The sequence below is a fragment of the Taeniopygia guttata genome, chromosome 1, assembly GCF_048771995.1.
Source record: "Taeniopygia guttata chromosome 1, bTaeGut7.mat, whole genome shotgun sequence".
Taxonomy (NCBI): Eukaryota; Metazoa; Chordata; class Aves; order Passeriformes; family Estrildidae; genus Taeniopygia; species Taeniopygia guttata.
In genome coordinates this window covers 62087020-62113893 of record NC_133024.1, presented here as the reverse complement: position 1 = coordinate 62113893, position 26874 = coordinate 62087020, and the positions used below count along the sequence as shown (strand labels likewise).

General features: G+C 43.4%; 1 protein-coding gene across 3 annotated transcripts; it reads left to right on the top strand.

Annotated features, from left to right (window-relative positions):
- The first annotated feature begins 32 nt into the window (after positions 1-32).
- Positions 33-26465, top strand: TMEM272 (transmembrane protein 272). 3 transcript variants are annotated; one of them, XM_030273235.4, is made up of 5 exons: positions 33-343; positions 3945-4024; positions 11202-11261; positions 17327-17409; positions 20517-26465. In XM_030273235.4, exons 2-5 carry the CDS (start codon positions 3967-3969, stop codon positions 20877-20879), a joined length of 564 nt encoding a protein of 187 aa, XP_030129095.2. In that variant the 5' UTR covers positions 33-343; positions 3945-3966; the 3' UTR covers positions 20880-26465. The 3 variants fall into 3 exon arrangements, with proteins under 3 accessions (XP_030129095.2, XP_032604250.2, XP_072785495.1); XM_032748359.3 differs by lacking the exon at positions 3945-4024 and having other exon boundaries at positions 39-343; positions 20517-22077; XM_072929394.1 differs by lacking the exons at positions 33-343; positions 17327-17409 and having other exon boundaries at positions 3962-4024; positions 20517-22077.
- Positions 26466-26874: the final 409 nt, after the last annotated feature.

Here is a 26874-nt window from a genome sequence, read left to right as displayed (position 1 = left end):
TCACCGTTGTGTGGGGTCCTTTGCTTCCCCCTGCTGTCACCCTGAAACGGCACAGGGTGGGCTGTGGCTCCAGCCAGCCGTGGGAGTGGGGAAACCGATGAGGATGGGCTCCGCCGGCAAGCGCTCCCGCATCCCACAGCTCCCACGGTGCTGCCGTCGAGCGCTGTGAGAGCGGGAGGCCAGGAGGAATAAAAGACAGCGAGCCCCAGGGAGCCGAGCAGAGCTCCGGGGTCCCAGAGAGAGCTCTCCCAGCTGGCTGCCGCCCAAGGTTGGATTTCGCCGTTCCTCTGCCCCATCTCCCACCCGTGCAGCTGAAGGGATTTGGCGCTCACAGCGCTCTCAGGTAAGAGGGGTTTGCTGGGAACTGGACAACGTGCCAGCGTGGGGCTTTGTGGTTTGTTAGGAAACTGGATCTGGAAGAGGACTTTGCTCTGAATATTTCAGAAAAATAAAAAGAAATTGTTCCCTCTAGCAGTCCTTAGAGAAGAGCTTGTTGCAGAGGGGTTTGCTGGCCCGTGTACACCTCCCGGGTACCAGCAGGGATGCCTGGCAGTCAGAAGCCGTCAAGCGGGAACTGGGATCTTAGGAAGCCCCACCAATTCTGCCTGCTGTGTCCACCAGTGCAGAGTGGGACACCTGCATCTGGGAGAGAGAAGAGCTCAATTTGAAAAGTCTGAACACCATAGTACAAAAGTGGACATGGCTCTTGTTTGGACTGACACGCGGTGGGGCCAGCCTGAAGTTGTCTTTTGGCTTTGCTGTAAGGTCAGGCATGCACCAGTCAGTCAGTGCTATCAGTCAGTGTTGACTCCTGTTACCGAAACAATTAGGATGAGAATAACGACCAGAAAAATAGTTTAAAGCTAAAACTAGCTGAAATAACAAAGGAAACAGGCTGGAGGGTATGTGCTACACACACTTATCACTGTGCTTGTAAGGGGCAAGGAACTGAGTTACAACAGGAGGCAGTAATGTGACACACAGCATGTGTTCCAGGGGGACAAACCTGGCTGCTGACCACCAGCACTGAGGGCACTCAGTGAGGAATATGGGACAGCCTGGAAGAGGCACAGGGGTGCTGTGACTCTAGTGTGGCTCAGCTGCAACCTGCCACCCTAAAAAGCAGCTCTATGGAGAGGCTCCAGCCTCCTGCAAGGGGTTCAGAGATTTGTCCCTGGTGCTTGCTGGCCCTTCTAACCCAAGGGCAGGTCCCTTTCCACTGGGGAAACAAACTCAGAGAAGGACTGATGGGAGGAGGTCCAGAAGTTGCCTTTGGTCCTTATCTTTTTTTTTCCTGGCTGAGTTTTATGTTTTTCATATGACTTTTCTAACTCACTATCAAACTGGGAGCAGGTACAGTGGGGCAGGATACCTTCCTGCCCTTGTAAGGCGCCAGTCTTTGTGCTGTGCCAATTTCAGTTTCCTGTGAGTTTCAGTGACAATTTCCCTATTTCAGCTGTGAAACAAAACCATTCTGCAGCTGCCTGGCTGCTGAATTGCACTTTAGCACTCTCACGCATTGGCACAAAAGAAAATAATTCATCCTTAACACCCACAGCAGCTTCTGCAGAATCGTCAAATGTGTGGGGGAAAGGGGCAACACCTCTTTATCTGGCAAATAGATGAATTCTCCGAGGGATTTGTCAGTCCTGGAGAAGTCCAAGCCAACATCTGAGGAAGAACTGAAACCATTACCTGGTAGTTTTGTGTGTTGTGTTCTTGCGTGAACACGCCTTGTGCACAGCCATCGTGAAATTGCTTTCTTTATCTCACCTGTTAGAACCGCACACGCAGAGCTCTGAATCACGGTCACTTCTGGGCTCTGGCACTAGGTGGTGACATGCTCCCAGATACCGAGTTCTCCTCCAGTTTTCTTTTAGTGTAAAAGAGCAGTAAACAAAGACAAAACGTCCGTTTTACCCTCTGCTTATGGAAATACAGCATTCCCAGCCACAATAAATTCTGCTTAAGATAATTGGATATTTAACTGATTTTAATATGGCATTGGATTGATTGGATTAATATGTGATATTAATCACATATTCATATAGAATTCCTTCTATAAAAGTAATTTTAGTCAAAACATTTACATAAAGACTAATATTCCCAATCTATGCATGATTTAGAACACCTTTGTCAGCAGCCATTGCCAGATGCGAAATGAATCCCTGTTTGTGCATCTTCTAGAAAGAAACCTGCACTGAAAGCTTTAAAGTTAATATGTCATTTGGCTGGGAAAAGTACCAGTTTCCCTTCTTCCTTTCTGTTTTCCCTGAGCATGCGACAGTGCTTATTTTTTTTCCTTGAAATGCTCATCAATAGTTGCAGCCCATAGGCAACAGTATTTGCTCTGATGAAGAAGGTTTTCGTGGCTGGTATGAGACACATGCACTCACCAGAAGTCAGGCACTCATATGTAATTTCCATTCAGTCCTGATGGAGATATCCTCTGGGATATGAAGATGAGGGCTAGAAAAGGAGAGCTAAATTTCGTGAGACATCTACTGAGATCAGGCACACTAGAAACCTGGATGTATATGTTGGTGGCTGGCTGCTGCCTGCAAGGATTACTGATCTGGTGGGATGTCTGTGAAAACCTCTGCCTCTGAAAGTCCCTGACTCTTGCTCGGTCATTCACCCAGCCTCTATTAACTGCCAGAAAACAGAATCTGCAATGCCATTGTGCAAGGAGCAAGCCCCATCCCCTTTCCCATGGCAGCAGAGGGTCCTGTCTGGGCTTGGATACAGTCTCCTCTGCTCAGCCATGACTAGTAGGGCTTGGACAGACTTTGGAGAGGGGTATGGCCATGGATCAGGTGGTTGAACAAGTCTGTCTTTATTTTCAATACGTGCCTGGGACCCCATGGTCCCTAGTAGGCTCTGGGCCAAGCTGGACACAGCGTTGCACAAGAAAACCCTACGGTGGATCTCATGTCAACTTAGAACACAGTGAGGCTAAGCTTAAAATACTGCTCTCTAACCACTAAGAAATCTAAAGGCTATTTTGAGGTAGGTTCAGGAATGCAACTTCCCTTATCCTGGCCTCCTCCACACACACCTTCCTCTGTCACACAGCTGCTGGTGGTTCCAGACTTGTGGTGACCCTGGCCAGAAGCTGAGGCTTGGAGCGCGCGTGTGTGTGTGTGTGTGAGTGTGTGTGTGTGAGTGAGTGTGTGTGTGTGTCTGTCTGTCTCTGTGTGTGTGTGTGTGTGTGTGTGTGTGTGTGAGTGAGTGTGTGTGTGTGTCTGTCTGTCTCTGTGTGTGTGTGTGTGTGTGTGAGCTTTCCACACTCCCACTAATGTGGAATGCTACTTAACTCTCTGGTGCTGTCTGAGGCCTGACCTTGGATGCCTGTCTGCTTGCTCATCCCTCAACCCACCTTGTAAAAATTATTTACAAGGACCTACTTTCTAATACAGCTACCTTTCTGTCAAAGGCATGTTGTTCTGGGCTCCCTGTGGTTTGCAGTTTTTATTCCATATTCTTCTTCAGAATCCTCCTTGACCTTAAAACTCTTTTCATCTTCTCTCTACCTTTTTTTCTTTAATTCATTTTTGCTTGCTACTTAATTCTTGCTGAGGTTTGTGTAGCAAACCTCACCTGTTTCCCTGGGTTTTCTCCTAACATTTAAATACTCTCTGTTCTGCCTGAAACCCAATCAAAGTAAAGATAGAACCTCTCACAGTTTTCAGGAAGATGACATTAATACTTCTCCCCCAGCCTCCCCATGCCCCAGGGCTTGAGCATCATCACCAGCAGGCAAGCATGGAGCTGCTGGAAGGCATTCCTGCCTCTGGGTATGCCCTGCTGCTGTCTGGGCTTGTGCATGCTTGGGGTTTTTGAGGGTAGTGAAAGCCTGTCAGCATGTGTGAGTACTCTGAGTCAAGATACTTAGTAAGGTAAAGACACTTCTGAGAGCCATATTGATTTCTCTGTCTCCACAGGCACCCCAAAAGGCTCACCACGATGGCTGCTGGCCTGGAGAAAGCCTGCCACCGCTGCATATCTAAAATTGCCAGCAATGGTAAGGCAGTTCTGGTAGCCATTGCCCCATGTATTTAAGCAGCCCTGTTGCTAAGCCAAGTATATAAAGGAATCATGATGGTACCAAGTCCCACTTGAATCTTCCATTGAAGTTTCCTTTCCTTTCCTTGGGAACTGATGGAGTGTGCAATAGTAACTCTACCCTGACAGCAGCTGCCTGTTGCAGTATTTGAAGTATAGCAACCAGCACAAAATTTCAAACAAACACCACCCTGTGCCTAAATATGGACAGCAACAGACAGCCTAAGCAAAATAATGTGTTTGCCTCCTCTCTGAAGTGTTGCCTTACACATGCAGTGCATGCAGAAGCATCCACAGGGAAAATCACCTTGTGAAGAGCAGCACAGCCAGCCTGAGAACAAACTCTCCTAGGAGCAATTCCCGCCAAGCAAAACTTCTGCCAGCCTGTGTGATGGCACAAGGACCAAGTCTGGGGATGGAATATGGTCAGGAATATCCTCCCTTTCACCTAGTGAGATCTGGGACAGGTTATTCTTCCCTCTGCTTGCCTGCTCCCTGGCACAAGGGCCACTGCAGGTGGGGGTATCCCCCATAAGCAGTCCATTGCTGTGGGCTGGAAGCATCAGTTGTCTGGACAGAGTTCTTTTGCATGACAGCCTGGGCTTGCTCAGGTTTTAAAGCAACTGGTTCTCCCCACCCAGGGTGGAGGACTCAGAGGGCTGTAATGAGCTGACAGCTGGTTGAACAGGCTGGTTCTTGCTCTCCGAGGAGCAATTCAGCAGAAAGTTGACCTGGGCTGAGGCTGTGCAAGCTGCACTGAGGCACAGGAGAAATACACTTCAGAGGTGGGGTTTTGTAAGATCAGGGAAGCAATGTCTTCATCAGGAGGTTAAAATCCATGAGTATTAAAGCAGTTTACTCCTGCTGACTCTATTGCCTTTTCTCTTTGTGTTGCAATGGAAACTTGCAAACATGAAAGTGATATTTTGCTTTCACTTCTTGGCAGTAGCAATTTCTAATTCCACTCAAATACAAGAAGCAGCAAACCCCTTGACCACTCCTCATAACTGATACTTCACCCACACTATTGCTGCATTTGCCAGTCTAGGGTGTTACCTTGGAGTCTTCTATATTACTGATCTTTGCTTTGCCTGAAAGGCTCTCAAAACTCAGAATGAACTTTTATTCATTATTAAATCCCTCAACTCCTTGCTGTCTTACAACCTGACAGAGAAAATCAGGCCAAAGGGACAGAAAGCTCAGTCCAGGTCTCCCTGCAGAAACCTGACACAGGTAGGGAAGGAGAGGATATTTTCTGGCCTACTTTTTCATGCTTGTCACTTCCCCAGGGGAAAGGAGGGCTGGGGAGGGATGCAAAACATTATCTTTAAGGGGTGCAGAGCATGCACCCTCATTATACCCTGACAAGTGCCTGCAAGTGGAATTCGGACCCAGCTGGTCCCTGTGGGATCCCTCACATCCTGCAGAAAAGACATGCAGGGAGGATCTGGACTCATTGGTGAATATCACAATTTAAAAGGTCAAAAGTGGTGTTTTCTCTGATTTTTGTTCCTAGTGTCTACAAGCAAAATGTTACCATTCCCTGTTATTAAATTACCATTGGAACTTCAATGACGAGAGAGTAAATAATTAATCCTTTAGAATTTTTTTAAAAAGATTTGGATTAGTTCTGATCTCACCTATGCTCTTCTACACCAGAAGCACCCTCCTGGGTAGCTGAAAAGTTACCCATGAGTGAGGAACTCAGAAATACCATTCCAGGAAAGTATCTTCACGTTCTTATCATGCTTAAGTTCAAAATAAGCTCAGCATTAGTTATGGATCAGCTAATGCATCCAAAATTGATTTTATATTCATTAAAATGAAAGCCCTCATGAAATGCAGTAATGCTTAATTTCACTTTTCCTCATCATCTTGTATTTATTTTTCAAAGAGCTTTTCAGCAAAATCCACAGCTGTACCTTTGGTCTCCTGGTATTTAAATAACTCTCAAGAGCCAACCCACCTGTGGAGCATCTTTTCATTCTTGGTGTAGCAATTTAAGTTCAGTCTTCAATTTATTGACCAAAATAAAAAAGCCTAATTCACTCCCCTGGGTCTACTGCAAATGCAAACTGAATGGCTCTATATGTAATGCCTAAATATTGTTATAAAATTACTTCTGGAAATTATTCACAAGGGGCCAAATCCAGAATTTAGACGATGGTGTAACTGTAGTTCAGTATCCAGAGGCATAATATAAAATTCAGGCTAGACACTCTGTAATATTGCTCAACCCTCAAAGCACCTCCACCTAGGACATAAAGTTTAGGTGATGTGATGCTGATATCTGGGTACCAAAGTTCTACATCACAGTAATTCAACCCTGACGAAGCAAAGAGTGATGGAACACAGTAAACAGCTGGTGACCCTGAGCTGGGATTTGGTCTGTTTCCTCACACTTCCCCTGCCTCAAATGGTGGCTTTGCACTGGACCTAGAGGCCTCCATGGGAATGGCTGTTCCTTAATCTGAATCTTCCAGTTTCTGAGTACTCACTTTGGTCAAGAGATTAAATCACGCCAGGGATGGGATTCCTGCCATTCATCCCCAGAGACTATTCCAGCAATTGATGGAATCCTTGCTATGGCATTTAGCCTCATGAACAGAGCAGTCTTTGGTTTTGCTCAAGGATATCTCATGTTTCTACTCTTTGGATCACTCACAGGCCTGGTTTTGAGTGCTCAAGCCTTGCTGCTATTTTCTTATTTGGTGGTGGCCGGCCAAGCTGAACAGATTTAATTCCTTTCCTTCGTGTCAGTTCATTCAAGTATTTTCTGCATATCCCATCTGAAATAGTGACATTTTCCTATGGCTTGAAAGCACAGAAAGTCAGAAATCACAGCTACCAAAATCCTGGGCAGACTCATCCCTGGTGTGTAAAACATATGATCTTACTGGGGCTGATTCCTCAGAAAGATCCATTGAGACTTTCTCTGCCACCACAACACCTCCACAGGCTGGATTCTTTCTTTGCTCCAAGTTCCTATCAGTACTGCAGGGGATGCCTGCAGGTGCCGTGAAGGAATAAAACATGGATGAAAATACCTGCTCCCCATCTGCACTCCAGCCTGTTACACCACCCATGCTGCAGTGCAGCACACTGTGACACTGCTTGCTAAACTACTGCATCACCATCTGCATTTGCCTCAGGGCATCAGCAGGCATGGGGCCCTGCCAACTGAATTTGACCCAAATTTCCTAACACCCAGACTGCTGAGAGTCAGGCCCCTTCAGAGCAGCATTCCCACAGGGTATTGTCCAAAGAGCATACTGTGAATTTTCACAGAGAGTTTTGCTCCTCAGCTTGCTCATGCAGATAAATCCTGGGGTAACTTTAGACTGTTTGGAAACAGGTAGTATCTTGTTAAAAAAAAAAAAAAATCTTTTTTTTTATCCAGAACCTGACAGACTAAGGAACAAATAGCACCTAGGAGTGATGGTAATACAACTAACACTTCATTACTGTATTTATTATCAGAGAGCTTGCCACTTTACTGAGCAGCTCGCACTACAGCTGTATTAGCATACTACTGAGGAGAGTAGGTAGATTGAGACTGATATTCATAAATCACTTCTGAAAATCCTGTGAAGACTCTTACCTGAAAAGAAACTTTTTTCTCTCTTCAAAGTAAATAGGGACAGCCTGAGGTAATCTGAAATTTCCAAGTGCTTGGAAAACTCGTGGCAGCAAAATAAATTCTGAGGAGCCCATGGGTGAATTTGTGTCCCCTACAATACTGCCTCCAGACCCCCAGCAAATGCCAGAGGGCAACAGGCTGCATGTCCCGAGGCCAGGCACAACAAGGGAGTAGCAGAGGACTGGGAGGACAGCTGCGGTGCAGGGGCATGGCTGTGGAAGGTGCAAAGGCTCGCGCATCAGACAGGAGAGAGACCATGACATACAGCCAAAATGTCAACAGTGATCTCAAGCATGCTTACTTCTGTGGGGAAATCCTGGCAAGAGGAATTCAGCCAAACAGCAGATTTATATCAGCTGAATGTACTCCTGGGAAGGAGATCCAAAACCTGCACCCACTGATCTAATTTTTGTGACCACAGATTTCAAGGTGTGTGCAAGATACTCAGCCACCTATTCTCTTCTTCCTCTGTTGTGATCCCAGACGTGAGCTCTTCCCTCCATCAATTTTCCAGCATGCTAGGATCCCACAGCAGGACATCACCAGTGCCCCAGCAGGCGCTGCCATGCTGGTACAGAGCAGTGAGTTCTCCTGCCTGATGCCCAGGCACCAGCTTCATGGAACAGATACCCTTTTGAGGCATGCCTGGAAGCACTTCCCTAGTTGTGTTGTGTTCTCAGAGACTACCAGCCCTTTATTGCTGCTTATTCCAGGAATGGGGCCAGGGGCTTCTCTGAGCAGCCTGTGAGGCGATATCACTGCCATAAAAACCCCACAAGTGGACCTGCCTGCACCAGCAGCGTCCTCTCTGCTGAGCCGTGCTACCCTGCGGCAAGTACCATTTTCTGAAGCAATTTGTCTTCGGACCAGAACGGGGCAGCACAGCCCAGACAAACCCAGGCAGAGAATGCGTGTGTCCCAGCTGAGCGGCATATCTGTGAAACCCCCACACATTTAGGGAAAATCGGTCTTTAGCGCTGCTAGCGACACTGAGAGTGGCTGCAGAGCCCTGCCAGTTGTGTAGGCAATTGTTGAAGAGCCTCACTTTGTTAAACATGGATCTGGAAGCCTTCCCAGACTATGCATCTGCCCCTCCAATTCGAGACCTAAGAGGTTGTAGCTGAATGGGGAGATAATGAGTAAATACATTCCCAGCGATTGCTTTGGGAGCGGAATTAATGAAGCATTATCTTTTTCTCTTGAGCTCTGAGTGGTCTCTACCTCCCACTTCTCCCCTCCAAAAGCGGGCTGCTGGGCAGATGTCAGACACAAGCAAACACGGACACCTGTCTGACAGATGTGCAGCCTCACATGCACACGAGCCCCCGGAGCTTTTTTCAGAGCTTACTGCAGCGTCCCTCCCCGGGGTCAGGCGGAACAGGCGCTGCACAATTCACAAATGACACGATGCCTCCTCCTCCTCCTCCTCCCGAGCGCTCCCGTGCAGCACGGGCAGGGACAGGGGGCAGCTAAGAAACCACAGCAAGAGGGGTGATGTCGCTGCGAGGGCTGCGCTGCAAGGACAGCACATGTGGCCACACCAGGCAGTCGGTGCCTGCAGACCTGAGCGGCGCCCCTTGGGGCACCAGAAAAATGAGTTGTCCAGCCTGTGGGCACTGTTTGTCCACAAATTGTTTTGGAAGCCCAACTCATTTACAATAACATCGCTTCTTAATATGAAAGAATAGTCTAGATAACAGCAAGAGGAGCTAGCAAAAAATGTGACATGCGGTGAAAAGGGAGGCTCTAGGCTGAGTTGTTCTAATGAGAGGCTGTCAGTGGTTGAAAGAGATTAGTCAAGTGTAGGACACTATTCAAGCAGAGGAAGAATTTCTGTATTATGCAGTACTCAAGAGATAGGAGTCTGAGCAAAAATGAGAGAGAGAGAGAGGTGGTGGTGGGGCGGGGGGCGGGGGGGGGGGGAGGCTGGGGAGACTGGCCGACAGGGAAAGGAGGAGGGGGTAGCACAAAGGAACAGAAGTACTTTCTTCAGCTCAAAATACCCTCAGTCTCTCCCAGTTCATAGGGATAACAAACATGCTACTTCTGTGAAAGATGTCTCTCAAGAGCTTAAGTGTAAGATCCTGGTTCTCTGTGGAGAAAACATGAGCAGTGTGTGGGGGATGGTGTGTTCCCATGAAAAGTGTCTGTGACTCAGAAAGCCTGGTGGATCTGCTCTGAATTTTGATGCTGCTCCTATGTCCTCTCTGTTTCTCCTTCTGTAAAACAGAGGCAGTGATGCTGCCCTTTTTTCTCTAAGGCAGCCTAAGGGTGGTATTTTGGCAGTGCTGCAGAATTTTCCAGAGCGGCACTGTCTGCAGGGTGCTGGCAGTGTCCCTGCTCCTGCATGGCTGGGGGACACCATGCACCTTGCAGAGGTTGCAGCTCTCTGGCATGGGGAACTGCAGGACACAGTTTACCTGGGGAAAGGGTTGGTTCCAAGCCAACTCCAAATACTTGCTCCAAAAGGTTTTTTAGCAAGCCTCCAAGGAGATGTCCTATTCCTTTTCTTATCCGTGCTCTTCTCATCCCCTCTGCAATCTCTGCCCACCTGCACTGTAGCACCCTTAGGCACCCACTTGCAGCCTGAGTAATTTCTGGAAGGGCTCCGAAAGGACACCTGCCACAGAATGTTCTCATTATATTTTACTCTCATTTGGCAGGGCAGTGTTTTACTTTAACGTTGCCAAGTGTTCATGATTAGGCACAGAGGTGACAGTTCTTGTGAGATAGGGTTCTTACACTGTCCTAGATGCTCATGTCCCTCACCCACTGTGAAGGTCAGCATTCATCCTCTGCAGCACCTGGCTGTGCAGGGGAAACATCAGGGCTCAGATACACCAGCACCCTCTAGGGAGTAAGTAAGCCCCACAGGTCCACTCTCCTGCAGGGAGAGTCAGTGTGCACCCCTAAGAGCATCCTTCCACAAAGCATAAGCTGATCTATCCCAGTGACAAATCCCACTTCTTGCAGCAGGGCTGCTGCCTTTGTGCTCATGAGCTAAGCTGGGTCAGGAAGTTAGACCAGCCAGAAACTATCCACATCTGTGACAATGACAGTTTATTTAGCTATCAGTGAAAACTAAGTAGAATGGCTTTAAAGCTGCTATTTCCTTAGCAAACAGATATGGCTCATCAGTTGCCATGGATTAGCTGATGCAAAATTACTGCACAGTTGCCTGGCAGTGCCTCTGAAAAGGATGCAGGATAAGGCAGCAGTGGATGACTCCTTGCCCTTGGATTAAGACAAGCTGCAAGTAGTAGCTGCAAAAGCAGTTTGTGTCTCTCACTGCGTCCTGGAAGTGATAAAACATGTGCTGGTCCCATCACCGCAAATGCTGCACCACGCAGGTGATATTCCCACTCCATCAAGTGCACTGCATTTCTTCCTACACAATTGTGTGAATACAGGGCATCTGTAAAGAACTGGATGGAAATGCTGGCCTCTAAACCTGAACTAGCCCATATAATACTGTCTTTTTTTTTCTCCTTCACAGCATGCTTTATATTTGGGCTCCTCGCTTTCCTTGCCTTACCACTGTCCATGACTTTTATAGGTAAGTTGACTTCTAAAGTAAATTGTAAATAGAAACTTCCTGGTACTCTGTGGCAGTTTAACATATCTGGTGGAAGAAAGGAACTGGAAAAATCAGGGTTTCCAACTGTTAGACCCCTGTCTTGGTACTTCAGCTTCAGACAGAATCTCAGCCCACACTCCATATCAGGGAGGAAGAAGTACTTGAATTTTGGCCCTGTTTATCTTAAAAACCCCTCCAGTGTGTTTTACCTCAAAACCCAGCTTTGTCTGTGGGAGGAAGCTCAGAATCTGACACCTGAGAAGATTTAACTACTTAGGATCCCTCTGTATTAACTACACTGCAAAAAATCGTGGAAGCATAGTGCTGGAAGGGAAAAAGAGATGATGTAGGCTGCTATTTCTCCACCGTTTTGAAAGTCAGACCTGGTTTTTGGCTGATCTGTCTCTGTATAACCCCTTGAAGGCTGGATTTGTGAGTAGCATTTCAAGATCAAATATTTAAGAAAGGAAAATCTTTTGAGCTGTGCAATTTTATACCTTTTTAAACTACATAAGGCCCCTCTTTCCTTAAGCATCACCCTTCCCTTACCATTAACACAGATCTTTATTTTTTCTATAACACTCCCTTTATAAGGCTCCCTTTGGGCCTTTCACATCCTTCATATGGGTTGTGAACCCCACTTGAGGAACACCAGTGGAGACACCAATCCACCTCTGCTTTCAGATGGGCTCATGTTCTCACAGCATTCCTGACAGATGTCTAACTTGTCCTTCCTCAAGGAAATTCCATGGCTTCCCAAGGAGTCTATTTCAACATTTTATTGCTCTCAAAGACAAAATATTTTTCCCCATAGCCAACCTAAATCTTCCCTATGGCAAATTAAACAGATTACATCCTGTCCTGCCCACTGTGGTCACAAAAACATATTGGTCACTGTCCTGCTCAAGAGATCCTTTTAACTGTTTGAAGGCTGCTATTATAACCCTGCTCCATCTTCTCTTTTGTTTTCCCAGAGGTCTTAAAAACCTAATTCTTTCATCCTGACCTCACAGGTCACTGTTTCTGTAGCTTTTTTTTTTTTTTTTTTTGCCTCCTTCCTTTGACCTCTGGCCAATGTAAGTATTTTTCCTTATTAATAAAAGAATGATGTAACACAGGCCTCCAGCTGAGACCTGAGGAATGAGCAGTGCAGAGTAATTAGCTCCTCTGTTTAACATGCAGGATTTCTGTAAACACACCTCAAAATGAAACATGGTCTCTTTGCACCAACCCATTTCCTCCAAAGGAACTCCAGATGCAGATGCTGAGGGCAAGCTGCATCCCACCTAGACTCGGACTGTGTGCATCCACAGCCAGGCTGAGCACTGCATGTTGTCCTTGCAGGCTGTTAAGGGAAATAGACATTCCTGACAGTGAAATTCCTACACCCTCTCTTAGGTGTCTGCCATGACATGAGGTGACTTTTAAGGCAGTTGGGACACCAGGCTCATTGGCATGGATAGTTATCCAAACCCACATAATAAGTGTTCAGCTAAACGTTGGTGCTATTCCCTTAACCTGGGGCTTTCAAAGTACCACTCATGACTATGGTGGGATTCCGATTAGGATGTCCTAATTAGGAACCAGGGAGTTCTAACAAGGGATTAGGAAGCAATTAGGAAGTAGGGAAATGGACTGAACTGTTACATCTCAACACTTCTGCTCTTATACTTACCCATGACTTAAGATTGCTATTTATCCCTTAAGAAGATTCTAGCTTTAGCTTTTCCCCAGGCTGAATATGCCTGAGCTGTGAAATAGGGATGGGAAGGTATAATACAAAATGTGGCACAGTTTCCATGCATACTGACATCCTGCCTTCTGGAAATGAATCCAGGTCTGGAATCTGATCACTTATAAGTATAATTTCTCAGGAATATTTCACAATATCTTTAAGATCAAAGAAGTGGAAAGTCTACAGTAAGATATTAGCCTGGAGCTCTAGGTATCTCCTGCATCAGATACAGAGCCGTTTTTTTCCCCACAACTTACTGAAATTAAGAGATAATGTCACTGTAATGTAGTGTTGTCAGAGGATACTGGTTTCCTGCAGCTCCATATCAGCAAAGGTATTTTTAGGAAAATGAAATGTCAAGGAAAATGCAGATATTTATTTTCCAAGCAAAACCCTATGATTTTCTGATAATATTCTGTTACCATGATCTCAGAAAAAAACTTGCTGATGTGCCTCCAGTCATTTTGGCTCTTGCTTCCTACAGAGGAAAACTGTGAGATAAAATACTTGTTAAAACTCAGAGATGAATAACAGGCAGTCTGGTAATATTACATGCTAACATTATACACTCTTAAAATTAGATAATGATGTAAATCACAGATACATGAAAAGGACTCAGCATATTTTCCAACCTGTAGACTTGTGACATCATTTAAGCCATAGATTGTTTAGCACCTTTTTCACTTTTACTGGCAGAGAAGATCCCTTTTGTCACTAAACACTCCAAAGATATAAAGATTTATTTAATTTTTTTTTTTAGTTTCCGGGACAATGAAGGATTACTTTCAATAACCCATTCTTGTATGTTGTCCAGAGTACCTTTATATACAGAATTCACCAACAGTAGTTAAATCACATTTGAAAGCTGATGACATAGTTTTTTTTTAATAAGCTGTCTAAATTGCACTCTGTTCAAATTTAACCCAGTACTACTCCTCACATCATAACACCAAAAAATTCCTCAAATTTCAAATGCTCCCAAGAATTCTCTGAAGCCTATTCTCATATTCGTGGCTTTATGTGGGAACTGGTCATGTGCTTTAGCAGTTGTTGTTTAACACAATCTTTCCTTGCATTCCAGTCCTTCAGCCACTACTCTGATTTGCTGATATGCTTTCTGATAAAATGGTGCCCAAAACCAATTACTTCAAGATAAATTCTCTGCAGCACCTAGATCCAAGTGTAAGGCCCACAGTCAGGGCTTGAGTGAGGTCTGTGTTAAGTGATGACAGCTGCAGGCATCCAGGAGGAACACCTGAAAATGACCTGGCATGTTGAGGTCTCTGCCTCCCATTAGGAATAAAGTTGTGTAGTGGGCACCAAACAGCGGATCAGCCTTGCTATACAGCAGTCCTCCTTTCCTATGGGTGTACTTCAGCCATTTTCAGCTGAGAAGAGTAAAGCAGCTAAAAAGAGGCCACTGCTGTATTGATTTTCATTGGTCCTGACCCCTCATCTCATGGATAATCATGAGTCACAAGGACAGTTGATATGTAGTAATCCTTTATGGGCCATGGCAGAGCACTGCCCCAAATGATGCCCTTAGAGAAGCTCATGTCCTTGTTGCTCACAAGTGCTCTTTCCACTTGCTGGACCCTGTGGTCCTACTGTAGTGTTGTTCTATGGTAGCCAAGAGGTAAAATGTGCAAGTATCTCTGCTTTTCCAACCCTCCCATCTCTTTTTTTTTTTTCCTTTGGATGCTGTTCAGGCTGTGTCTGATCTTTCAAAGGTCTTTGGTTCATTCATTTAGACTCCTGTGCTGATCTGTGTTGTGGTCAGGCTCAATTGCTTTTCACTCTGAACCACAAATTGCTCTGGTTTGCAGGGACCACTGCAGTAGAGGCAGATCTTTGATCTCTCATAGTCCATATATCCCATCTCTAGCAGTCAAAGGAGAACATATGTGTTGCTTATGGGAAAGAAGAGCTAGCACTGGTGCTTTCCAACTAGTTTTGGTGTTCCCAGATAAACCAAACACATGTCGAGAACTGATTGGCACATTTGCTGATTTCACTGTAACAAATACCAGTGCCCATCTGTCAACTGTAGGTCTACATTTCCTATTCACACCTTGGGGTGTATTTTTAAAGTTATTACTGTATTACCTGCTTTGACCTACTCTTTTGCTGTCACATCTCTCTGCAGTATTCTCCCAAAACCTACAGAGTGCTGCTGTCTGTCACTCAAATCCTTCCCAAGACTGACTGATGTCATGTTATAAATATTAAAGGATTCCATAATAGATTTGTCTGGGAAAGAGAATCAGAGCTGCACAAGAAAAAAAAAGAAAGGCATTTTTTCTAAATTTTTTTTCCCCTCAAATTGAAATCTCATTTAACACATTGGAAATAGAAATTGCCTAGGTTCCTAAACTGAAATATATTCCCAGTGATCCCTGGCCAGCTGCTTTTGTGGCAGGCTATTAGATGGTCAAGAACACTGGAAACCTTGGCAGCAGCTTTCTGATGAACATGATGTAATTTGTGTCAATTTCCCTGCTGCCCACCTCTGTAAAGCTGGGAGTCTGAGCAGGTCTCAGTGTTACACAATGGCAAAATGGACAAAAAATTATAGCTTTGTAATAAGAATGAAAGGGGAGAGAGTCCAAATATCCATCTAAGTGCAGCCTTTTTCATTTATACAAAGATTGGTAATAAATACTTAGTATAGTCCACTGGACTCCACAGCCCTTACACACGGGGGACCACAAACCTGCAGACCACAAAACATTGTCCCGTGTCCTGTGACTAAAGTCAGACCTGTAACAAGCAACCACAATCCAGAGCACCTGTATTATGCCATGCAAAGAGTGCAGGAGATGTTCAGGACAGCAGGGGTGTTCTGGACCAGCAATAGCACTGGCTTTGGTGGTCAAATTGACAAGATAAAGAGGATTACAGCTATGGAAAGAAAAAACAAAACAAAACAAAACCCCTCCCCCCCACCAAAAAAAAAAAAACAAACAAAAACACAACAACAAAAAAACCCAAAACCCACCATACCAAAACCCTCTGGTACTTCTTTACTAATTCCTCTTACTCTGTGTAGTTCTGAAAATGGAGGCAAGTCATTCTACCTGAGAGATGTTTAGCACTAAGACTAGCACACTCCTTTTGGTATCCTGCAACTAGCTAGCCCCAATTATTCAGAGAAAAGTCAGAATATCTCCTTGCAAACCATTTATACAGCAAGAAGAAAACAGAACATCCTTTCTACCTGGTGCAACTGATCAGTCAAAGCCTTGAAACATGGGATCAATACCAATAAAATTACAGGGTAATGAACTGTTTAAAACTTCTGAAGATGCCATAGGGTACGAGACTTGGGCAGGGGATTCATCCCAGCTAACTTATAGGTATCTATAGCTGGCTGTCTGGATTTCTTGTATAGCCATGGAGAGACAGAAGTGCTTTCAGGAACCAATTTACCCGACCCATTTCAAATGCCTATCTTAGGAAAAATGAATTGAATTTTACAAGTGCTTATTTCTCCCTATTGACTACAGAGTGTAGAAAACTAGTTCACATATGGATGCCTGCATTGCAGACATCTATATTTGGACAGATGAGTTTCACTGCCACAGACCTGTATCACAAGCTTCAGTCTCTAATGCCAGCAACATCCTCACACAGCAATACACCCTCTTCCCTAAAACTTACCCAGCTTTCTCTTTCTTGCAGTAGATTTGAGGGTTGCCAGGGTCCTCAGCTCCATAACAACCAATTCTTTTATCCTCCAGCAACCCTTACAGCTTAGAAACTTGAGTTTCTACAGCTCCCTCTCAGCTGTCTGGAAAGCTAAAACGGTTCCAGGTGCTCCCACGGGTATTGGCTCCCAAGCTTCCAGGCATCTGACTCAGGAACATGCCACACTCATAGGAACTAATCAGCAGGAAAATCCTGGGGGAAGCTTATCAGAACTCCTTCTTTTCATGGTTTTGATTGTCAATGCATTTTCTACCGCTGATGAAAATTTCCTGTCCAGCTCAATCAATGGTTCATTTAACAAAGAGCTGTGGCTGAACTAATGACCTCTATATGTGGCTACAATTAGTATTGCCAGAAAATAGTAATGTTGGTTTTGCCTTTGCACTCTCTCTTCCTTCTCCTGCCTTTCACTTGTTCATGGCCCTCATTCCTGTAGTGGGAGGTGCAGCCCCCTTTTAATTCAGCCCCCATTGCAACAGACACAGGCTACAAGTTTTGGCTTTAAGCACTACACTTCACTTACAGCATCTATAGTTTTCACTGTACAGCTTGTTGCAATATCTGTCACTTGAGATAACAAACATCCATTTTTGCCGTTCAGGAATGAAGTTTTTGGAAGACTGCCCAGTTCAGCCACTGATTCCTTTATATCTGTTGGTGGGTGGCGTGATTGGCAGCTTAAAGGTAATGTGTCTTCTGTGTGTGAAAAATATTTTGTGTGACTTGACTTTGACTTGCTGGTTAAGACACGATGATAGCTCCACATAGCCACGTGCACCCAGTACTGGAGAGCTACGGGACTGGACTGTGCTTGTTCCAGCACCAAAAGCACCTATCAATCAAGTAAGCTGCTAATGAGCTCAGCATTGTCCCACACAGTGTGGTGTGACTTTCCTCCTGCATCACAACATCCCTACTGAGGGAAATGACTACTTAACATGGATATCTGTGGTAAATGTGGTCCTTTTTCCACAAGCAATCCTCCAAACCTTTCTCCATTATTTTCATACAGACAGGACAAGAAGTTAAGTGACCCTCCTTGCTTTGGGAATACCACAAAACCACTTGTGTTTGTACATAGTCCTGCACAAGTTCAATTTACTCCCACTCTGACCTGGCCAGAAGTAAATGACTACAGCAGAACCTCTTCCTTCCAAAGTAAATATATCCCTGCAACACAGCAGGGCTTATTAATCTAGATGCACAATTTTCTAACCACAACTACCTTTCTTCTAGAGGACTGTGCTCACTTACATCTTTGCTGAGCCACAGTCTGGCAGTTTGACAAGTAGAGACACCTTCATACCTGTGATAAACCCTGGTCACTATAAAGCTATATAACTCTGCATTAACTCTAAAGGAGCCATCCTGTTCTGACAGTCCCTTTGCAGATGGTGTTAACTGGCTTTTAGGGGGGATGAAGAGCCTTACCACAACATTTCTAGCCTGTTTTCTTTGCCAGGACTGAAAGAAAGGAGAAAGAATCCTCCCCTGCAGGTTTCTGCATTCACTGCACTCTTTCAGAGTGGAAACCCAGCAAAACCACAGTACATCACTGGGACAGAAATCATGCCCTCCAAGAACCTTTGGCAGTAAATATGAAAATGAAAAAAACAATTAAGTGCTTAATCTAATTAGGAATTTGCTATGTTGTGAATTCTACTGGCTAATGCTTAGTCATTCAATCACACCTTTTCTATATAATCAAAGGTTAATTTACTAGTAGTTTAGAAAAGATTAGAGCAGAACTGAAAGGAAAGCTTTCATAAAAAATGTTGACTTGTTTTTAGCTATTTCTGGTTTAAAAGTCAGTTTTTCTCAGTACAGCTAAGGTGGCAAACGGATCAGTTAATATTCATGCTGACATCAAATAATGGTTTGAATTTTACTTCAGTTGACAGCAGGACTGCTTATTTTGCAGTTTGGCAATGCATTTGGTCAGAACTTTATTAGCTTCACTCATGTATTATCTCTCAGCACTTGGTCTGCAGCCACATTCAAGTCTCTCACCCGTCTGAACTCTGCCCCTGTTCTGTTCACTGGACTGAACTGACTTCATCCAGCAGTGCCCTTGCTTGAGCTCTGAAAGTTAAAAGGTCAGAGAATGGGTGCAGGATGAAGTCTGAATGGATGCTGTCCTGTGGTGGACATCATCTAATGGCAAGTCATTCTAGCCCAGATCTGTGCAGACTGTGGGCTCCTCATCTATTTCTTTACCACCTCGAGTCTTTTAAAAAGCACTGGTAACTGTTCACCAAGGCAACTGAACCATTCTAGAGCACCCAGAGAGGCCTGTTGAATTCATGCTATACTGCTCCATAAATGTATGTTCAGCAGCTAGTAACAACGTGAGCAACTGCCTGCAATTTCTTCAATCACGCTTGGCAAGGCAATATCCGTAAGAATTAAATGCACTTTCTGTGAACTACTCAGATGCAGTTGAGATTCATAAATCTACCTGGGTGGTTTCTCTGACTGCCTCACACCCAATACTCATCTGCCATTTAACCCCATTCTCAGTGCTAAGCTTGATAGAACCTGAGTGCTGAGCTGAAAGCTAAATGGACTGAGGTAGGCTTCAGGTCCAGCCACAGGCACCCTCATGCAGAAACTGCAGAGCCAGGCCAGGCAGCTTTATCCCTCCTGTGCCTCATGAATCTGTGTAAAATAAATGTTCATATAAGAAGATGATAGTTTGAGCAAGCTTGTTGCTTTGAGTGCTGGATGTGAGACATCAATGGAAATACCATTTTTTTGCCTATGTTGGTGCTGGGACTTTAAATTTTGTTTCTCAAAAACTGGAACCAACATCTGGGCTGGAAAACCAGTTGATTTTGTGAACAAATATTTACTAATTTATATATAACAGTTTTCCAGGGAGGAGTAAGAATAAGAGAAAAGTCTGGATTCTCTTGCTAAGCTTTTCCTATTGAAAATGGGGCACATGGAATAAAATCTGAACCAGGAAAAATACATACCCAAACAGGTTTTCCTTGGCCAGTGTTCTGGAGAAAGAAGAGTGTAAAATGAGGGGTGCTCTTCTCTTTCATTTCAAGCAGAAAAATTAGCACAGATTACAACTCTGTGAAAGAGAACATGACTGAGAACCCCAGTGAATCTGCCTATGTTCTTTGTATTCCCAAGACTAAACAAGAAATCCAGTCAACACTGATGAGTCCTACTGCATTTCCCTGTATACCAGACCTTCCTAACCACCTGGCATCATGGTATTCCACAAATCTCTCTGCTAGTTTCTACTGAAGGCAGGAATGGGGCAATCTGGGAAAATGGCACTTAATTGAAGAAAATTTGACAACAGTACATTGCAAGTATCTAAAGCAATTTCTTTGAGGTATAAGTTATAGTCTATATGCTTCATAATTTGATATAAGCTGATCCAAATTTATAACCATGGAAAAATAGAGTTAGAAGAGAAAAATCTACCCATTACAAGGCAGGAACTACACTGCTTAAGTCATTTAGCAGTTACTCTAATCTGTTCTTAAAAGTCTCCAGCATGGGAGCTGCTGCCATTTCCCTACACAATCTGTTCTCATGCCTTTCCATTAGCAATTTTTTTCCAATGTATAGCCCCCACTGGTGAATAATCTACAAGGGAAAAAATGCATTATTGTCCAGCAGTACTTGCCTTGTTTGTGGCTCCTTAGCTTTCTCTTACACTGTTTTCCCACACCTAATTTAATTTGACCCAAAGACTGGCAGTGGCCAGAAGGTGTTCAGACTCTCTGCAGCCACTTTACTTATTCCTTTTTCTCCCCCAATGCCTCCAGGTGACCCTCCTGCTGTACGACTCAACCAGGATGAGGCAGCTGCTTTCCAAGTCTGTTGTGATTGATGATGATGACGACGATGAGTATCCCTGGAGGCAGAATGCTCACAAGTACTATGTTCATCTAACCCTCAGCCTTTTCCTCTTTCTCTGGTTCATTCTTGGGAACTACTGGGTTTTTTCTGTGTATTTGCCAAATTTCATCCCGCCTTTTCATCAGCCTCAGGATTACTGTGACAAAACCCTGTACATTTTTGCTGTTGGTGTTCTCATTATTAGCCATACTGTTCTGTTTCTCCTTGTCTTTTGTAGCTGCTGCATATACTGTTTTTCCAGGCAAAGATTCTCTTCTGAGGAAGACTAAATGCTACATAAATAAATCTCCAGATTTTTGGAAAAACGTGTACAACAAAGAACAGGCAATAATTCACCTTGTGTACATCTTTGTTGTATGACATATATATGTGATAGTAGTCAACTTCAAGGGGAAATTAAAAAATACAGTGCCATCTGGAAATAGCTATGCTGGAATACGGTATAGTCTATGCAAAAACGCTGCTGCAGGTGTCAGGGTGTACTCCTGCTAACTTTTACATCCTATTTTTTAACTCTGGATGTTTTATCAGAAGCGAGCTCTCGCAGATGGCAATCTCCTCTAAAACCAGGTCCCCGTTATGTTGTACATAGCACAGTACATCTTTGCCTATAAAAGTAGCCATGTTGTTCTCTTTACTGGGATCTGAACATCTCCCCATAGTCTTGATGAAGTTTGTTATTGTCCCTGCATTATAGATGAGGGAGCTGGGACAATGGGTTTTATTCAGGCCACTTTGCAGAGCACATGGACTCTGGGAACTCTGAGAGTAACTGAGATGCTCACTAGAGAGCTACTCAGGCTAATGTCAGACTGGCTAGTAAGAAGCTGTGGTAGCAATACAAGCATGTATAAAAGGCAGCCTGAATATGGCCCTCAGTTTTCTTCTGAACTTGGACTGGGAAGCGTCCATATCTAACTTTGGGGTTAAACCAGACAGTATGAATGCATCTGTATATATCCAATACATCCAGTGAACCAAGGGAACTGAGCTACTGAGTGTCAGATCGGTGCTTCAAGCAGGGCTCAGCATTCCCCAGTCAGGGGATACACTTTTTCTATAACAGTAATTTGTCAGTACCACACTAACACAAAGATAACTGTCAAACCGTTATGATCAAGTTCATAGAAAAACTGATGATGTTACCTATAAACCACAACAATAAGACATGGGTGGAGATGTGAGAATCTCAGGCAGATGTGTTCTCTACAGCAGTTCTCCGGTAGTGGTGTGAATATACATTTGATTTGTTCACCTTGGTGCTGTACATATGGAAATCTGTACTTAATGGACAGATGTAATGCAAACTGCTTTTCAGTCAGCAGCATCTTTAAAAGCACCAGCATGCAGAGAGACAATTTTTTTTTGTGACATGTATAGGAACAACCCCAGAAGTCGTCCTGGTAGATTGTTTTTTCATGTATTGATGAATGCTGTGTAAAAGTACTCTTTCTGCTTTTGCTCTTATGCACTTATGTTAATGTGGTCAAAATGGAGGGGCTCACCTCTAGATGAGCTTGAGGGTGGCCAAGGCACAGGAAAAATATGTGGGTTTTGTGTATTTTGTTTGTTAAAATCCACACAGCTGAAACATGTGTTTTAGGGAAACCCAAAAGGGGTTATAAAATGCCTGTGAAAGAGTGAGATATGCAAAAGAGCTCAACAATATGCCACAGCTGAACAGGGTCTGCTCAACCATCCTTCCTGGGACTAAGCCTGAAAGCAGTGTAACATCTGTGGGAACCACCTGTCCTCAAACACAAACATTTATCTCACCAGCTTTTGTATAGATAAGTAAGCCTGCATTTGGTTTACAAGGATTTTAACTCAGGCCCCAGATTTAAGAACTGTTTATTTCCAGAGAACTAATCTTAGAAAGAAGGTAGGATAAAGATGAAATAATCTGACATGAGGGCAGCATCAGTGTAGCATTCCCCTGCTCTGCAGCATATCTTCAGGAGAGGTAACAGCCAGGCTGCTCCATTCAGAAATTGATGGAATAGGTAATAGTTATATTTTATAATTACTAATACTGTTGGCTGACTTAGGCCAGGCAGAGTTTTATGAATGGAAATGGGACCAATGGAAATCTTTCCCTTTATTTATGGGCCTCAGATTGGACCTGGGAAAAATCACTGGCGCTGTTTCCCAAAGAGCTGCTCCATTACACACTCTCCACTGCCCCTCACTTTTCTGAAACGTAACTGCTCCTAATGGTGAAATGCTAGAATTCCTCTTTCCCACCACAAACACTACAATGGTTCACCACTTGGACTTCAGGATTTTAGGGTTCAGTTCTCAACTGATCTATTTTTACCTTCAGTGGAGAGCATCTTTGATTTGTTAAGAACTCAAAATGTTTAAGAAATTGCCTATCAGATGGCATAACTCCATCCATCACTCAAATGCAACAAAGCAGATGTTTATCATTACACAGGAACTTTACCCAGAAACCTGGAACAGGCATAAAACCAGAAAATTATACTCAGCTGATAATGCAAACGAAATTTAAAAAGAAAGTAGCTCCACCCACAGGGCTCCAATACAAACTTCCCTGTTCTTGGAAAATACTGCTAGAATCACTCTTACTCACTAGGAATTAAGGGCTAATACTCCAGACCTAAATCTGAATTGATTCTAGTGACCTCATAGCAAGTGATGATGTCCTCCTATTGGAGCAAATAAGAGGAGATTTTAGTTCAGCCCAGAGGAGAAGAGATGAAAGGTGACATTGTCTTCTGTTTGATGTGTTTTTGTGAACATGGTTACAGCAGTTCAACAGATGTGCAATGATTTGCCAAACTTCAGCCACACAACAGTAAACCTGAGGCCCATGCCTCATTCATGGAGGCTAAGATTGACTGATGCTCTACAGTTTGACATGGAGGATTAATTCTTCAGATATAAGAACCCAGTGCATCCACTGACATCTTGGGAAAGTGCTGCTAAAGTCACTGTGTTTGTGTTAAATACCTGGTTGGTACAAACACAAAATTATAGAGGTGGTATTAATGAGGCAAAAGACAATTGTGAAATACGTTGAAGTTATACAGAGTAAACAAAACACTTTGCTACAACCAAGAGAGAAAAATTCTGCATTAATAGTATTTACTTTTACCTTGTATACATCAATACGCTATGGCACATACAAGTGAGAACATCAACATCTCCAAAACTGTTAGAGCCATCAATTCTGTGCCCAAAGGGATCTAAGCATGCCTTCTGCACTTTCAGCACACTGGAATCTTGCAGGACCAGAGCAGGGATATCTAGTTTGGGCATATAATTAGATACACATGAGTCACAGTGACTCTTCTGACCCAGCTACATAGTTTCTCTCAAATTGCCTCAGTAGCACTCAAATCTAAATGAAAGTAGTTTAATTGAAGACACTTCATCTCACTTAGGGGCAAGCTATGAACATGTGCATGGGCCACAGCACCTTAACTTGCAAGCAGCAGCATTTTGAACTGCCACAAAATTATGGTGTCCCAGACAAATGCTCAGTCCCTACAGAAGTAGGTGTGGCTCCTTGGCAAAGAGCTGTGGGGGAATTAAGTCACTACAGCCCAAACATCAAGCAGCTGAAAATACAGTCTACACCTCAAAATGATTAATTTTAATTTTGCCACTAGACTAAAATTACAAATTAAAAATGTTAATTTTCTTCCCAGAGTTATATAAATGTCTACTGAAAAAACTGAAAAAAATACACCTTTAAGCTAATTATTATGCACTCAATGTTGACTACAATGCAGGAAACTAGCTCTGTTTCAGTTATATTAGCTCCCCTTCTTGAGAAGGAAAGGTCTGTTCCCAGTATTTAAAGGAAAAAAAATATATATTACTTCAACAGATATGACAGCCAGCTCACTGCTAGTTATACTACAGAAATCTAATAATATGAAGGCCCAAAGACAATTCTGTATGCACACACTGACTCTACACACATACATAAAAGTGCACTGTCAGGAGCCATGCAATAAGTTACACTTATTACAGTTTATTGCCCACGGTATATTTGTCCTCCCAATACTCCACCTTCTTTAGCAATAAGCGTAAGATTCCAAAGCTCTAGAGAGTAGCTTTCCACAGCTATTTTAGAAGCAGCAGACAGACAAGCAATCCTTCACTCCAAGTGTTGAACACAGACAGCTCCTACCTGCTGGCCCAAAGAAGAGAGAAGAGTATCAGACACATCACAGACCTCATTTTCTCAGGACTGGAAACCAGAAATATGTGTTACAGCTGTGCTGTAAGAGAAGATGATCTCTCTCACAGAGCACTTGCTCTGAGCTTTATGAGGTCCCAAGACATCAGGCTTTAAAACTACAAGGTAACTGTGCAGAAGAAAAATAATCTAGAATAGCTCCTGCTTCTTTATGGCAAAAGCTGTCTCAAATGTTCCAGATCCTGAAATAGGAACAGTTGGTGTAAAAGACTCTAAATGATACAAAGATTGAACTGATGATAACTCATATATATTGTACAACATTTTAAACTACCAGTTTTTGTAAGTTATCTTGAATATTTTCTCAGATAATTAATAATTCTCCACATTCTAGCTGATAGGGACTTTGCATCACAAGGAGGACAAAGAGGACCCTTGAATGTTCTATGTAATATACAGAAAGGATTGTTACATCAGAACTGTAATTTGAAACTGTTGCTTGTTGGCATAGGTTTCTTCAGGTTCCTGTTCACTGCTGGAGTAGATGAAAGTCCCAAAGGTATCAGCCATAGGAAGAAACCGAAAATGTTTTAGAAGGTATAGTACTTGGGAGAAAAAAAAAAAAAAAAAGGCTGGCAAGTGCCATCTGGTATTGCATAGTACAAGGAAACTGCTGAAAAGAACGTCATATTGCAAGATTTCTAAACAAATTGCATGAAATTCTGAGAAATCATGTATATGTGGTTCTAACACTGAATTTCTACCAAATGTCTCATTTGAATTAAAATTAGTGTAAGTGCATAAGTCTAAGTGACTGCAGTCTGAAAATTAAGGTACTTTACATTTACCAGTCATGATAATTTTAATCAAGCCTGCTGCAATTTCACTGAGATGACTACTTATATCAGAGACAGATTTCGCCCACAGATTTAAATCTCAGCCATACTGACTCTTCTGTATGATTAGTAATACGCAAGCAAAGGAATAATCCATGATTCCCTTCCCCGTGCAGCAGCTCGAATGTGAGAGATTCAAACTGGGCCTGCCATCACCATACAAGAAATCTTTCTTTTTACAAGGTCCTATTGATGCCCAGGTGAGTTAGGTACCTGCATGTGGAAGGGAACCTACAAAAAAAATGGAGAGGGACTTTTTACAAGAGCATGTAGTGACAGGTCAATGAGGAATGGCTTCAAACTGAAACAGAATAGGTTCAGGTTAGATAATAGGGAAAAATTCTTTAGTATAAGAGTAGTGAGGCACTGGAACAGGTTGCCCAGAGAAGTTGTGGGTGCCCCATCACTGGAAATACTCAAAGACAAGTTGCATGGGTTATTGAATAACCTGAACACATTGAAATGTGTCCCTGTCCACACCAGGGGGGTTTGAACTACACAATCTTTAACATCCCTTTCAATTATATCTGATGGATTTGAGTCTCAGTCCTTTTGGAAAAAAAAAAGTAGCTTTTCAGTGTTATATGAAATGAGTACACAGGATACAGAGGAGAAAAAAAACCCCACTATTCACTTATCCACAAGCTGCTGTAGACAACAACTTTTTTATTATCACTGTTTACTTTTGTATCGCTGTTCTACTTCTGCATGGATTTCACAACAGTAGTTCATAACAAATACTATTTATTTTCAAAATGTGTCAGAAACAAAGAGTTGCTTCAGTGTTATTTGTGAACTTTTTTTTTTATTTTTAAACTTGTCCAACTTGTCCAGGCGAAATAAGAATTTAGGTAAACAGGTCTGGTGCTTATTTGCATGGGAAGGTTTGGCTCCACAGCTTTGCATGGATACATTTCACATATCTGCAGGTTTTGTTACAACAGCACAGGGAATGCTTGAAGACACAAAACTTCCGACTATGCCTTTGGCATTTGAAGAAAACAGCAACCATGTAAGCAGGTGTGTGTTTTACCCTGTCTGTAGATACCTCTTTGAGGATACATTCTACTAGGTAACATCTGCAATTTGGTAACAACTGGGCTGGAATAAAATGCTAGTAAGCAGTAAGATTTACAGAAGAATAAAAAAAGAATAGCAAGACTCACTTGACTCAATAAGCCTGTAAGCATTCCTGTC